Source organism: Solea senegalensis, linkage group LG1, assembly GCF_019176455.1.
Source record: "Solea senegalensis isolate Sse05_10M linkage group LG1, IFAPA_SoseM_1, whole genome shotgun sequence".
Lineage (NCBI taxonomy): Eukaryota > Metazoa > Chordata > Actinopteri > Pleuronectiformes > Soleidae > Solea > Solea senegalensis.
In genome coordinates, this window is record NC_058021.1 from 29,835,686 (window position 1) to 29,851,505 (window position 15,820).

The window sequence follows — 15,820 nt, forward strand, 5'->3', positions numbered from 1 at the left end:
GAAAGTTGCTCGTCAAAGCCAACATGTGGTTATTGCGGTAATTTGACTCGTACCGTTGCAGGAAGTCGGTGAATCAGCATCTTTTGGCCCTTTGTCATTATGTACCACGGCATGGTACGGTTGGTTTTCCACTACAAAAACAGTACTAGGTACTATCGCAGGTGGGTGCACAAAATAACCACATTGTGCCGTGCCATGCCGAGCTGGTGGAAACACGCCAATGTTTTTGGACACTGAGACGAAGACTCAAACAAATGTTACTTTAAATATGTTTTACACTGTTCATATTTCAAATTGAACACACAAAATCTGGTGTTTGTGTACAACTACAGTGTTTTGTCTAAATAAAACATATCGGTTTTCATCATTTTAAATTGTTAGTACACTATTTTAACGTGCAGTAAATTGTAAATAACTGCCAGATATTGAAAGTTATTCTGGAAAAATGGACAAAAGCCCTGACTCACAGGATAATTATCTGGTCCAGACAGACATTGTGAGGCTTAGGTGTTAGAGGGTTAACTGAGACTAGAGTTGGCAAAAGGGGGGACATGTTTGTTTCATGCTCTATTATCGTGCTGTAAATAAACAGGAACCCATTATAGGTGTGGAAAGATTACAAATAAGCAAAACAGACGTTGTCGTTGTTGTTAAAACATTTAATAAAACAAAAATCCTCACAATATTTGGCCACAAATTTCTTCCGCTTTGTGTGGTGACACGCTGCGTTTCTATCACTGTGCACATGTCATGAGGTGGCTTGTTGCATCTATTTCTGTAGCCAGCAGCTAAATGTTTTTCTTGCCAAAGGCAGCTGGTTCTAATCCAGTGTCAGTTCAGCCAGACACATTTTCCTGCGCGCTGTCTTCCCTGAAAACAAAGATTGATGAGATCCTTTGAACAGCGGCCAGGCCACTCCTGGCTCTGTGCGGCACGCGCTGTCCGTGGCACTGTAGACAAACAGAGCGAGCGTTCCAGAGGCTGTTTAAAAATGACCTCCGGTTGCAGGGAAATGATCATCATTAAATGAATATGCATTAAAACCAGAAAGCTCCCTCTTTCAGTCTATTCCGGCTCGTCTCTGTGTGTCTGTAGCAGTTTGCTTTGCGGCTCCACTTGAATAGACGTTACTTTTATCTAAAGTGTCGAGATGAACGCCGCGCGTCACAGATCAATGCTCATTTGTTGTCACGCAGAAAAAGCATGCACACGTTAAAACATACAGAAATAAATAAATAAAAAAAAACACTGACACGGCAACAACGTGATGGACATAAATTCAAAATTCCATTACTAGTCAGGATCACATGTATGAATTCACACACACACACAAAAAAGGTGCCTCTAGTAAATTAGTGAGGGATAAACAACACGTTTTCTGCAACACGCTTGCATTTCCTGAGATGGGTCGTCACATAGAACAAAACCTAAAAAGGTCACCGTTTAAATGACGGGATCCTGTAAAGTGACATATAATAAACACACGGATAAAATTCATTTTACAATATCTGAAAATCAGAGCTCTTTCCGTCTCCAGTACATTCCATGCATTTCATTATTTACCACAGAACGTGACAACCATTAAGCAGTTTTCACTTATGTCCCTTTATTGTGATATATTACTCTGTTCAGCCATTTTTACATGTCTTCTTTTTTGTTGATGATTAATGAAGTTTCTCCAATTGCCCATGGCAACGTGATAACGAATAAACATTATTTTACAACAGTAAAAAATATAAACTAAATTGGAAACAGGCGAAGGCCCGGAGGAGGAGGAGGAGGAGAGAACGTACATGGTTAATTATTAATTAAGCCCGAGTTGGAAAGAACATTGCTGCTGTCTTAACAATTTAGAGTCTCATTTCTTGCAGAAACGTATCAATTTGATGATATTTTACTGACTACGCTCAGTGCTGCTGCTCTACTCTGAAAACTAAGCATCTCAAAAGCTTTTTTCTTCTTCTTTTTTTACACAGGGGATTTACTCAGTTCTCAGCTTTGGTTCAGGCCAAAGTACTTGTGTAAAAATGGACATGGTGGGCGACTCTGCTGCTTGCAGAAAGAAGTCCATTTGAATGGAATTCTGTGAGGAAATGACTCTAATTCTCACTTGATTTAAAACGCCAGTAAATACTTCCATATGTTTATGGTCTTGACAGCTCGTTTAGGGTCTTCTTGAATAGAACATGCTGTTAACTTTGTGAATTTTGGTCCCATTGAGAGGAAAATGGATGGGAAAGCAGATGACAGCTGGTATTGTCCACTAGGGGAGAAACGTCTGCTTCCAAACTCCCAATAAATTGCAATTCTTCAAGTCTTCAAAATGGGATTCTTACGGGTGACATTGTGACCGGTTGCCACTTGATCTGGATTAAAATACCTTTAATAATTGATAGTTTTTCAGATTTTTTAAACCAGTGGTCTCACGTGGATTGATCTATCGTACTTTGGTGCAAAACATCAGCATGTCGTCTCTGTGAGCGTGTTGAGCTCATGAGCTTCAGTGGCTGAAAATGACATTACGATGACTTTTACTGTAGGTTTTCTCACTAATCACTGATAGCATTTAGCTTATAGCTTATAGAGGAGCTTTACAATTCCTGTTTGTGTTGATTGGAACAATTTGGAAATTAGACCAGCAAGTCAATATAACCTGATTCTACTCAGCAATAACCGAGTCTGGAGATTTCTTCCTCTGAAAATTGAGTTTTTGTCTCTTCACTGACGCCTACTGTTGGGTTTCTCTTCTCTCTATAATATTTGAAGGTTTACTGTAGTGTACACTGTACACTACAGTGCCTTGAGATAACACACAGTGTGATGTTGCGCTCTATAAAAATGAACTTAACTGAAAAACGAACAAAAGCAAATCTGCAGATTCTTAAGAATTTGATTTATACATCTAAGTTTTATATTTTCAGTCATCATCATATACGTTTGTAGTCGTCAGTGTCTTGTGATAATCCTTTTGCTTCTCCTTTAAAAGCAGAACGAGGGACAAGGACGTCAAAAAAGCCACTGCTAGACCTAGTTCTTTTGTTAGATAGAAGAACGCTGACTGAATTAACCTTCATATTGAACAAAATGGACATTGGAATCAAAGTGATCATGGAAATTTGGAGGGTTTTTCGCTGAATCGATGTCAAGTCTTATGTCTCACTATAAAACAAATCACATACATATAGCACAACGATTTGCTGAGGATCCATTTCTCATGCTCACATTACTGTATATTACACAATAAAATACCGCAAAGCTTCACACGTCGACTCTCTGTTGTGACACTTTCACAAGAAAGTGGCAGTTTGTGCAGAGAATCTGCAGTTTACACTTGGTCTGTTTGTTTATGAGGTTCATTTTGTCCCTTCACACAAGATATATTTTCTTTAATTTTTCATCCGGCTCTTTTAGCCTTGGAACGGTTCCCGGCAGCTTCACATGATGATAAAACTCTTTTACAAGGGAAATGACATGCTTTTCTCCCTAATAAGCCTGAAATGATGGAGATTTGAAGACCAAAGCGTCTACGGCGCAGTCATCTCTGCTCTTTGCCACAACACAACCGATTTACTCGTCTCCTTGCAGATATCATACTTCAAACATTTGTCTCAGTCCAGCTGTGCAGTTGTCTCAGTGTGGCAATAAACAAAAACACATCATACATAGAAATAGCACATTTTACAGACAGTTTTTCTTCAGACACACTTCGTGGGTATGTCATCCATCTGGGGGATGATGGAGTGATGTGAAGAGACGGTCCTTGTCTGTGTGGAGGAGGAGTAACACTGTGGAGTGCATGCTGGTGTGTATAGTGCGTCAGCTGTGTGCGCTGAGTGGCTCAGCGCTGCCGGGAGAAGAGGTTCCTCAGAGCATTGTTGTAGTTCTTATTAAAGGCGGTGTATATGAGTGGGTTGAAGAAGGAGTTGGAGTAGCCCAGCCACAGGAAGATGCTCTTCCAGATGGGCGGGATGTCGCAGGAGCACAGCGGCACAATGAGCTCAGTGATGAAGAAGGGGATCCAGCACAGTACAAAGACACCGATCAAAATGCCTACCATCAGTGCTGCCTTTTTCTCCTTCTGCTCGCGCCACGTGTCCCCGTCTGTCTGGAAGGTCACCGTGGCGTGGCGCACGGTAAACACCATCTGGGGCTGTTGGGTTTCCTCCTTTACCTAGGAAGCAGCCGATCACAGGGCAAATGAGTCAGTCTATTGATCGTTAATCAACATGTCAGCCAGTCAGTCAGAATTACAATGAAGTCAAACGCTAAATACACAGTTCATGCACTACATATGTGAGAAAATGACAACGGTGGAGTGAAGACTGTGAACGGTCCCTCTTCATTGTTGTGTTCTGGATTTTTAAGGCGTATTTAAAAATATGGCTCGACGAAGAAGTGGAGCCATAATGAGCATAACTCCGGCTCCAAATCTGTCATGATATTAAAGGGAAATTACGGTATTTTTTGACCTATGTCTACAAATGTGGGTGTGTACGTGAATAGTACTTATGAAAAAAAGTTTCATAATTGCTCCAGTAGATCGCAGTGACGGCAATGACTGCAGTCTTAATCTTGCGATGCGATGGCGCTCGGGTCTCGCGAGACCTGAGAGTTGTTGCAGGAAGAAGCAGCTGCAAATGTGAGTGAGAGTTGGAGACTCTTACAATAACACCTGAGCCATTTATCGGCGAAACCAAGCACTTTTTGTATGGATATAAGTGCAGCCTGAGGGGGATCTACTGGTCCAATTAAGAAACTTTTCACAAGTACTACTCACAGACATTTGGGCCCAGGTCGTAAAATACCCAGAATTCCCCTTTAAAATTCTCTGCATACTTAATCAACGGGTTTAGCGGTTCACTCGTGAGTAACTGCACCTGCCTCTACTGTGCATTTCCGCCTTTGGTTTTGCTAACTAACGAGCTCCCTCTGCCACTTTATTTAAAATTCCAAAAGATGAGGAAATAAAGTACAAAGAAGAGCAGAATCTGCTGCTGTCACAGTGAAATGTCACATACACAAACTCTGTGGCACGGCACGTCTGTGGACACACACACACACACACACACCAGAGCAGCTCAACATTGCTTCTCTACATGTTTCATGAAAGCTGGTGTGATACGGGAGAACTTGGCATTTATGTTCTGTACATACACTGACAAACAGTGGCGTTCACCTGCTCCCCACCAAAGCATGTATGCGTGTGTATGTGTGTTCAGCTCTCCACGGTGGACACACCCCCTCATGACAAAGTCAGAAGAGGTATTTTTTTTATCGCTTTAAGCAGACTTTAACAATCTAGGTCAAATAAAAGAATCAATTAGTGGAGTGAAAATTCTGCGGCCGCTCAACAAAAGATGGATTACAGGCTGCTAAGTAGGAGTGTGAATCGACAGGTGGATCGGCAGCACACACACACACACACACACACACAGACAGGGCTCAGCGTGTGAAGCAGCATGTCTTAATCTGCATTAGTTTGCCAGCAGCCCATTTTCTGCCATTTCACAAAGAGGGGGAGAAGTAAATGTCAATATTAATCTTTTAACTTTCTTCTCCCTCTCTCTCTCCTGTTTGTCGCAGAGCTCATAGCCCACTTTATGTGACCCCGGGGTCCGGGGTCATTCGGCTGTTTCTATCTTACACACCTCTAAACGTGTCAGGTGATACGCGCCGCTGTTTTCTTGGGCTCCATATTTAAAGACGCTGCACTGTGGACGGAGGAAACTTCTCTCGCTGTGTAGGGAAATGTTTTTTTTCTTGAATCACTTCAGGTCAGCGGGGCCCATGGCTGAGAAGATGGATGAAGCAAATCCATTTGCCGCAGAGGCCATAAGTTAAAAGCCTAGTGCTGTTGGGAAGGAGGTTTCAAAATTCAATGGGTGGTTAAAGACACCCCAATATCATCGGCTAGATGTTGCAGTCGCTAAAATGGGCACTTTGCTGCGAGTCCGCCTTTACACAGCAGATCAATGAGGTTATTATGTGCTTTCGTCTGAGGAGGCCGGGACTCACCTTAAATGCCTTCACACTACATCTGTGCAGAAATCTTATCCTTTCCCATTACCTGATAATCCTGTGTAGCATTGTCTCCTTAAATGCCAATAGACCGGGCCGATTATCCTTTTTATATTTACTGTGCAACAGCGGCGATCACCCTGGTGTATGACTGACTTCACAATGTCCCTGTGATTCAGTTTGCGTGACACCAAGTGATGATTCTCATTTAAAGCAGAAAGAAAGTATGAGAATGAGCGTGAACCACCATCTTTCTGATGAGGCCGTCCCCCTAATTATGTTTTTTTTGTCTAATCAATTAAAAGGTTGAGTAGAACCAGGAGAGTCATGGGAGACTAATGAATGAAAATGAATGTATACTATTAACTAGATTAATGTGGTGATTCTCTTTAAATCTCAACGTCTTTGGCGCTTGGACATGAGCGGCAAACCACAGTCGGATAAACCCTGAAGTGGTGTGGCCGGTGACCCCTATGAGACTGATGAGGATGAAAGACGATGGATCAGATGAGACAGTGGCGTGATGAGGAGGTGGAGGGCGTGTGCGTGACAGAACTACGGGCAGAGAGAGATAAAAAACTATATATGATAAAAAAAAAAAAAAAGATGATGATGATGGTGGCGCTGAGATGATTGACTAATGAGGCAGATTGGGACAGATAAAGACCTGCTAATTAACAGCTGATCGCAGCACTGACACGCAGGAAATGACAGCAAGACAGTGACAGTGCTCACGCTCAAGAGGAGATGAAAACAAGAAAGTCAAACTATTACAGAGGCATGCAGCAGACTAGAATTCCTGACGTTTCATTTGAAAACCCATCACGGCCAACAGTGGCCTTCGGGTAACAGGAAAACATGTAAGGTCCTCTCTACGGCCCGCGTTTAATTTAAAGTAGCTATCTGACACTTTTACCTATGTTTTTTAAAGTTTCATGAAGACAAAATCTAAAATAGTATCTTGGTTTTCCATCCACTGATGTTCAGTGACTATTGAGAGCAGTGGTGCAACTTTATGATGTAAATAAAGAATAACACTTGGTCAAAGAATGTTGCCACAACTGCAATCATGTGATTTCTCAAGACCATCCTTCATCCATGACTGCATGTGTTTGTCATTGCACTTACTTGCGTTCACCAACTTTTCCACCCCCTCAAGTGTAAAAACATTCCACATCAAAGTTTTTGTTTTTCCTGTATTGTGCATAAAAACAGGCTGATGCAGAAACCCACCGATGTTCTATTCTCAGTGTGACAACTGAGGTGGAGGTGTAACAAAACAAAACAAAATTATTCTTAGTTCGGGGTAATTATAAACGAATGAAAATAGAATTATGGCATGTTAATTTATTCCATTTCTGTTGCTAATTCCCTCAGAACAGGCTTTAAGTGTATATACTGTAGAAGTCAATCCATCAGCCTCATTGATCTGACATGATCCATTTTACCTGAAACTACATATTTCTTTTTGCCAATGGTCCTTGTGCAAACAGCCGTGCATCATGACTTCAAGTCAAGTCGAATCACTTTAGCCCAACATCACAAACACAGTTTGCCTCCAAGGGCTTTAGAGTTTATACAGCAAGTGACAACCTTCTATCCTTAGACTCTCGCATCGAGTGAGGAAAAAAGGAAAGAAATGGGAGGAACCTCATAAGATGAATCTCTCTTCCAGCACGGATAGTCGTGGAGTACGTGTCACAAGACAGGAACGACAACAGAAACTTTCTGAGGTGACAGAGTACATATTAGAATATGTGTTTAGCGTCCTTGAGTGGGCGTCGCTGATGGATGGAGTGCAGGAGGTTTATTATCCCGGGCGTTGATGCCACTGGTCACATCAGCGCGCGGGGCTGACACCCTGCGAGGCTCGCTGCCTCGGCTTGTCAACGCATGCTGGGAAATGATGAGAGCAAACTTTGGCGGTGTAATGAGACATGTGTAATACGGCCATAAGCTGCCGATGTGTCGCTGCAAAGCAAAATTACTAATAAAACATATTCAGTTTAATAGCGGCGGTCACGAGAGTGATTGCCTGCGTAATAAAATCTGACATCAACAGGTCATTCCGCCCGATAGGTGTCATTTGCTTGCACGTCTTCCAGATTGTGCTTCACCTTGTTTAACGGGGAATCTAATTACACACATATACACCTGGTAAATATGTGTATCGGTCATTTTCAGGGAGAATTGTACTGAAATGATCGGTTATAGCTTCAACTAATGAGAATTTGTGCACACAAGCTAAGCGAGGACAGGTAAATACTCCATTTTTTGTAGTTATTCATTTATTTTTCAATTAAATATACAATGATAATTTCAGACATATTATTTCCCAGGGAAATAAATGGCACCCATTTGCTGGAGTGTCTCAAAAGTCATCAGTCCACAAGCATTAAAAAGTGTGTGCTATTTACTTAACGACCGGTGCTGGAGCTTGTGTTCTTAATTTCAGGCAAACTGAAGTTACACATGCATATCGAGTATGAGATTACCGGGGGGAAACATTTCATTCTGCACTTCCTTTAAAAGCTCCGTCTTTCTGAATACGGACATTTGCAAGACTCTCAAATGTTCCGACAGTAAGTGATTTCCGGCTTTTCACAGGTAAAAAAGCAGAAGAAGAAGATGTCCACTCTCAGATGTATAAAAGTGGCACAGAAACTATCATTAATCTCTTTCGGGTCCGTTCCTAAAGTGCTTTTCCAACCATCTCGTCAGGTAACAAGTGGGTGCAAACTCAATTTTTATGGGGAAGATTTTCCTGAATAAATGTTTGCAAATGCCGGCAGAACGGATCTAGACTTTTGTGTCTGCTGATTACAGAATTGCCACAGCCAGGAAGGTGAAGCGGCCCATTAAAGATGCTGGAGGTGGTATTTATAGCCTTCCACCCTCTGCCTACACACATTATCAAGCTAGTGGTGATGAGCAGAATGGCTTCAATTATTTGGCTGAATGTTCATACATCAGATACTTATGTTTCCCTGATTACTGATGAAAAGCTCATCATCCAAAATAATTGATAATGTTTGTGTCTTTTGTTCAAACTCCAACTCGAAATCCTTGAGCTGAAGTTGCTTGATTCAAATGATAAACGGATGACTAAATAATGCTGACCGTGTTCTTTGTTTGATTGTCCGTGATATTTGTATTTAGAGATTTTAGAGTTACTTGTCGGGCAAAAATCGAGACCCTTACTCCCTGATTGGTTCTCATCAGCCACATTGTCAACATCTGTGATTCTTCGCAACCATGTCACATCACCCCTTCCCACAAGAAAGGTACTTTCCTAACGTTTCCTTTAGGAAGACTACCAATAATACCAGTACTGGCCCCAACTGTTCCATTTTTCTGTACCCTTCCCCTGGGGTTACCATAGTAATGGTACAGTATGAGTGGAGCTAGACCCACGACAGTCAGCTGATAGTCAGCTCTTGTGACCGGTGTTTTGTCAAAGCTTCACGGCTTGTCGAGAAAAACGGCCACAAACTAACGAGCTGCTGGGCGTTCCTCCTTTGTTGCCGTCTGTTGTGTCACGTTTGATGTCCGTTGTCGTTGCACCGGGTACAACAGCGCCGCGACCATGGAAAGGTACTGTTCTGTACCCGAGCCTAACCGAGGGCCTTACCATTCCAAAATGATGGAAACACGCCATATGAGTCTGGGAAGGGTTTAAGGGCAATTACATAGACCTACAACCAATCAGAACAATGATCCAGACGACATATGCAGAGCAATGGAAAATATTGTTGTCAAGAAAGTCACTTACAGTAGAACCAACCGGCGTATCGAGTGACAACTGCTCCCCGGTGGCCGCCATGTTCGATTTATATGTGCGTTTTTAGATTTTTTTAGGAGAATGTGAAGTTGGCCAATGCGGCGTTCTCGCCCGACGTGACTGCACAGCAAATTGAAATCCCTGGCAGTCGGCCAGTCAACATTTCTGTGTGTTTTGTTAACTTTGTATTCCAGTGTCATGTTGAAGAATAGCTCAACTTCATTATCTGTCCAAACAAACAATTATCCTTTCCCATGGTGCACCATTGTTGTTTGCCTAGCAGAAGAGGCAGGGATGTTTTTGTCTTTGTTACATCGCCACCTGAAAACCTGGCATGCTTTTGTCAGCCCTTAAAAGCGGGTCTTTGTTTTTTGTGTTTTTGAGAATGTATCGTGCGTGGACGGGATTATTTAAAAAAAAGAAAAAAATGGAGGAGGAAAACTTCCATTTTCCAAAACACCCACCTACGTGTGGACTAGGTTCCAGTCTCACTTGTAAAAGAAATGTTAATCTCAGTGTGACTTCCCTGTAAAATATAAATATACATTTTCAGGAGGAGAAAAGTGCATGTTTTAATATAGGAAAGGGAGTATTATGATTTGTGACTCACACAAATGAGGGTTTGTTTCAAGATAATTGACTTTTTAAAAGAGGAAAATGAGTAATCACCTCAGCCATGGGTGTAATTGTGTTGTTCTTCCGGGAACCGATGCGAAACTTTGCAGCCTTGTAGATTTTCCAGTACACAAACAGCACCACGCAGAGAGGCAGGTAAAAGGCTCCGAACGTGGAGAAGATCGTGTAGGACGGCTCCTGGCTCACCTGGCACTTCATCCCCTCTGAGTACGTCTCCCCCCAGCCGAAGAGAGGCGACAGGGAGATGATGGAGGACAGCAGCCACGTGAGCGCAATCATCACATTGGAGATCTTTTTGCGCGTCTTGAGCGTGTACTCCAGGTGCCTGGTGATGGACCAGTAGCGGTCCAGCGCGATGGCCGTCACGTTCCAGATGCTGGCCGTGCAGCAGAGCACGTCGAAGGAGATCCACACCTGACACAGTACGCGGCCCAGTTTCCACAGCCGACCGTTCAGCTCATGGACGAGGCTCAGAGGCATGACCAGGGCGGCCACCATCACGTCAGAGATGGCCATCGAAGCCACCAGGTTGTGAGGGACGCGGTGGAATGTCCTCACCCTCAGAATGGTCACCAGGACCAGCAAGTTCCAGACAAAGGTGGCCGCCACCAGCATCGCCAACAACGTGAGAGTGAGCACACTGAAGACAGAGAAGGGCCGATAGATGTTTCCCCCCGAGTCATAGCTGTCTGAGGCTCCACTGAAGTTTGACGCCAGTATGCTGGTGTTGGGGTACGTCATGGTAGCTGCTCACTGCCCCGCAGCCACGGACCCAGACGATTCAAAGGCGGTTTCTGAAGACAGTCGATGCATTCTGCAGAAAGGAGACAGTTATTAGTGCTGCAGTGGTAGAAGTAGTTGTTGATTATTCAGTTACGCGAATGTGACAGAAACAGTTACACACAGCAGTGACTGAAAAAGCACAGACACAAAATGCTTATATGTGCCTGTTGTATATTATTCCCAAAAATATGCTCCCGTAAGGGAAAAAAGTAACAAAAATGTATACATATAGGAAACAGATATATACCACATACACATATATCAAGCCAACAAGAATATATATAAACATCTGTGCATGTACAGATGCACATGTGACCTCTTATTGGCATTATTATTTTGTAGTAAACTAAATCATCTAATTTCTAATATGTGCATTCATAAATAATGGATTTGTATATGCTACAATATCCAGTCCTAATAATGGTGCTTTTCTGCAGTAAAACCTTGAAGTTCAGTGTTGTTTTCAATGTCTATCACCGTAATTCCAGGCAGTACAATAAATAAGGAAGTATCAGTGAGCGAATAAGCGTATGTAAAGGTTTATCATTTAATATTCACCTTGATCTGCACAGGCGTGCTGCTGGTTTTCATCGACGTGTAGTTTCCATGACACTGACAAACTACTGTCGATGTACAACTGTCTGACATCTGAAGATATTTAATTTTACATAATGCAGAAAGGGAGGGACGTGATCCTCACAAGAAAAAAAAGTGACTTTCACAGTCACTTGTGTGGAGTAAATGCACTGGTGCTTCAGTGTCACTCTCAAGAGCGGCACTTTGATTTGCTGACAATAGTAAAAACCACTTGAGTTTCTCATTTCAGCCGTCAAGCGACCTGCCTACAACTTTCAAGTACAATTTCATGTGCTGTTAAAAAGGACTCGGCAGTACTCCGGGACATCTCGGGACTGAAAAAAAGACCATAAATATTCATTTTCATCATCCCACTGCTCTGCTGTCCTTTGATTTGCATCAAAGTTAGGCCCCTTCTGCAGGAATTAACTGATTTAAGTGGCGTCTTTGTTGCGCCCTCATTTGGGAATAACTAATTGTCATCTCCAGTTGGGAGATCCCCGCGTTAAGCACCGCGGAGTTGGAGGTTTTAAGTGGTTACGGAGAGCAGCCTCTAGTCTCACTTTAATTTGAAGTGTCTGCTGGTGTGATGCTCTGTATCAACATAGGACTGTCTCAGTCTCGGTCTCAGTCATAGATTTTGGCGTGCAGCTCCGTCAGTACGTCCACAGGAGAGGCTCAGCAACATGGAAAGTCTGCACGTTGAGTTTGCCGACTGGATTTCTTTTGCCCACTAAACACAGCACAACAGCTCCATCGGTCATTTATTATTAAATGATTACAGCGGCCACATTAGCACATTAACGCTTAAATGAATCACACACAGAGCGTTTGACTTCCATGAGAAATCCATCATGTTGTCCAGAATACACCGCAGTGATAACGGAGACACGCGTGACTCATGAAAGCATCATTTTTAGCACAGCATCGCTGGGGGAGCTAATGATTTCATGCATCATAATTTAGAAAACACATTGTCCTAAGACGGTAATTTTCCTTAATGTATTATTTATAAATGGCCAGTTTAAACTCCTGCTGCTGCTCTCACCTTTCTCTGAGGCCTGCGCTCGCTCCTAATAATCCTTCCAGTCTTTTTAAAAATACATAGCAGTGGATCTTACCTTGACCCAGAGTGGCTGCGCCTTTAAAGCGAGGCTTTATCTTGAATCTAGAATGTTAAATATGCTCTTTCATTTTTCATCTTCCCGCGCGTGACACTGTCATGGACAGCTCTGCACACGCCTCTGGGCAAAGGCCAAGTGTCCGTAAGTGTCCTTCACATGTGCCAGCTAAAGTGACCGCATGTGTTGCGGTGGACAACAGTGTGGCTTTACATTAAGGAGGTTGACAGCTCAAATCCCAGTGTTTGACCTTTTTCTCTCTCACATATTTCTTATGTCCTTCAGACCTTTCCGGCATACATGGACCAGTTGTCCTCATGGAGACCAAAAACCTGCTCCTCATAAGGTAGAATCTCATTTCTGAAGGTATGAGGTAAGGTAAGGGAAAAGGGGACTGTCCAGCTAAATGGAAATCAATGCTAAGAAGAATAGCAGCAATAAAAAAACCTGTGTGTATGTCTCTAGTAGGCTTTGTGGACCAATTGTCAAACAAACTGATCTTTGTGAGGACATTTTGGCTGGTCCACACAACTTTATTGGGCTTTTTGAGGACTAAGACCTGGTTTTAGGTTTAGGGTTAGACATTTAATTTAGGGTTAAGGCTATGGTAAGGGGCTAGGGAATGCAATTTGTCCATGAGTGTCCAATAAAAAGGACAGCATGTGCAGTTTATACTGCCCTGCGCAGGGCAATGTGCAATCCTCATTGGCCCTTTACATTGCTTTATGTTTATCTGTGGCTGCACTTAATATATCTGTCACTGTGAATTAGTATGTGTTCATTACTCTGTGAATTTATTTGTCAGTGTTGTTACATCAACCTGCCCGGGAATACGGAGGGAAGTTTGCCTGTAGCTCCAATCTGTCACTTTTATGTGAAGGGACGTTGATGTGCACTGTCCCTACTTTCAAAAACAAATACATGTATACACTTCTGTCCCTGGATAGATCATCTGAATGTGAATGTGAATAAATACAAAACCACTGCTGGGATCATTTCTCCTATCAAAACACTGAACTTTTTTTTTTTTTTTTTGAACAGTAGAATCAGGAAACTGTTGTAGATGTTTGTGTTTCCGCTTTGCCTCCATCAGACGCGACGTCACGCCGATCACTTCCTGTGTGCAGTGTGGACAGGTTGCCCGGCAACATGAGCATGAAACACCTAGAGGATCATGTGGAGCTGATGGCCTTAATCAGCGTCGCGTGAACTCATTTAGCGACGGCTTGAATGGAACGAATGTTCGCTTATAGTTGAAAGTTACACGCTGCAGCTTTAATTGGGGGGAATCTAAATTTAGCCGAGGTGTGAATGTCAGTGTGAGTAAGAATTAACAATTGAAAAACTGAATCTGTGCGATTCGCTGAATGGGATCGTGTTCTTGTCGCTGTTTTAGTCCTTGTCGACATTCACTTTGGTTTGTTAGTGAAGCATTCATCTCTCCGATTGGTTCATCAATCAGGTGCTGAAGGGTTTTTACGAGGACGTTGTTCTGATGGAGAAAAAGCCAAAAGTGCACCTGTGTTCCTCGTAAAATGACTCAATTTGTGCATGTGTTTCCACCCACTGGGTCTGCGTCTGACTGATCTGCTTGTTATCAATCACAGGGGCTCCGTCAATAATGCCCGACGGGCAATAACAATATGAGACATGTCCACGTCGGCCGCGGCATTTATGTGACATGTGACACTGTCTGTAAAGCTTTGTAAACTATATGCTCTTTAATCAAAGGGTCCAAGTAAGCGCACAGATGGGCCCTGGGCTCTCTTTTCCTCCCCTCTCCTATTAACAAGCCTAATAGCCATGAAATTGGACAACCGTTGTGTGGGGAACAGGCAATCATCACACATGGAGCATCCAGCAACGAAATCCTACAGGTTCACACCACAGAGTAGAGTCTGGAAGGCTGACACACATGTACTGTGTATATGTATAAGTGAGAGGAGTAAGGACACGGAAAACGTGATGTTTCTACTCCAAAATACTCTCGCTCTCTCTCTCTCTCTATATATATATATACAGTATATATGTATATCACTGTCTATGCTCCACAAGCCTTTGTTACCATGAACGCTGCAGAAATGAAGACGCTGTTTAAGTGACAGGAGAGGATGCACTCAGATGATCCTTGAAGGGGGGAACAAAAGAAGTTTCAGTGCAGTGATTTTCCCTTTTCTCGCTGATTCTTTGTGTTTTTGATTTCTAATCACCCTGCTGACAAAACTCAATTACCACAACACAGCGCTGAAGATTTCCACATGCAGAATCAGAAACAAAAAAAAAGTACTTGCTCCATGATTGTGTGCAAACACACAGTCACAGTGTGCAAGAGTGTGTGCATGCCATTCTCTTGGTTTTTTTTTTTAAATGCTTCTGTTCTGTAAGTTTCTTTTTTTTGTGAGTCTGACATTTGCAGCTGAAAGGACAGGAGGGATGTGAACGTGGAGCTAAAATACATCTAAAAACAAAGCTACAACAGAGCATCAGCTTATTATTTAATGCACACGTGCTTTCTTTGTTATTTCCCTCGGAATATTCACTTTGTTTTTTTAAAATATTTAAAATTCCCCATGGGGTTATATATCTTTGTCCCATGAGGATCCAGACTGTGGAGGATGTTCAGCCAGGACAATTGTTGCACAGCATCTCAGAGACACACACACACACACATGCTGCTCACTTTTAAATCCTCATCATGAAAAACAACATTTCCACGAGAAAAAAACAACAACTGAGTGAACTCACCCTGTCACCAGCTCGGCACGAAGCAGTCCAGCAGGAGAAGCTCTGTGCTCGCTCCTCACCATCGACATTTACTTCTCAGCTGCTCTGTCAGCAGACTGACGGAGGCGCCCGCAGCGTGGCTCAGTGTTGTGTTGATGGCAGCTGAACACGCCGAGGAATA

General features: G+C 42.8%; 1 protein-coding gene across 1 annotated transcript; it reads right to left on the reverse strand.

Moving 5' to 3' along the window:
* Positions 1-644: 644 nt before the first annotated feature.
* htr5ab (5-hydroxytryptamine (serotonin) receptor 5A, genome duplicate b) lies at positions 645-15,820 on the reverse strand. Its single transcript, XM_044019463.1, has 3 exons — positions 15,661-15,820; positions 10,469-11,249; positions 645-4,171 (listed from the first exon to the last, which is right to left on the reverse strand). Exons 2-3 carry the CDS (start codon positions 11,174-11,176, stop codon positions 3,839-3,841), a joined length of 1,041 nt encoding a protein of 346 aa, XP_043875398.1. The 5' UTR covers positions 11,177-11,249; positions 15,661-15,820; the 3' UTR covers positions 645-3,838.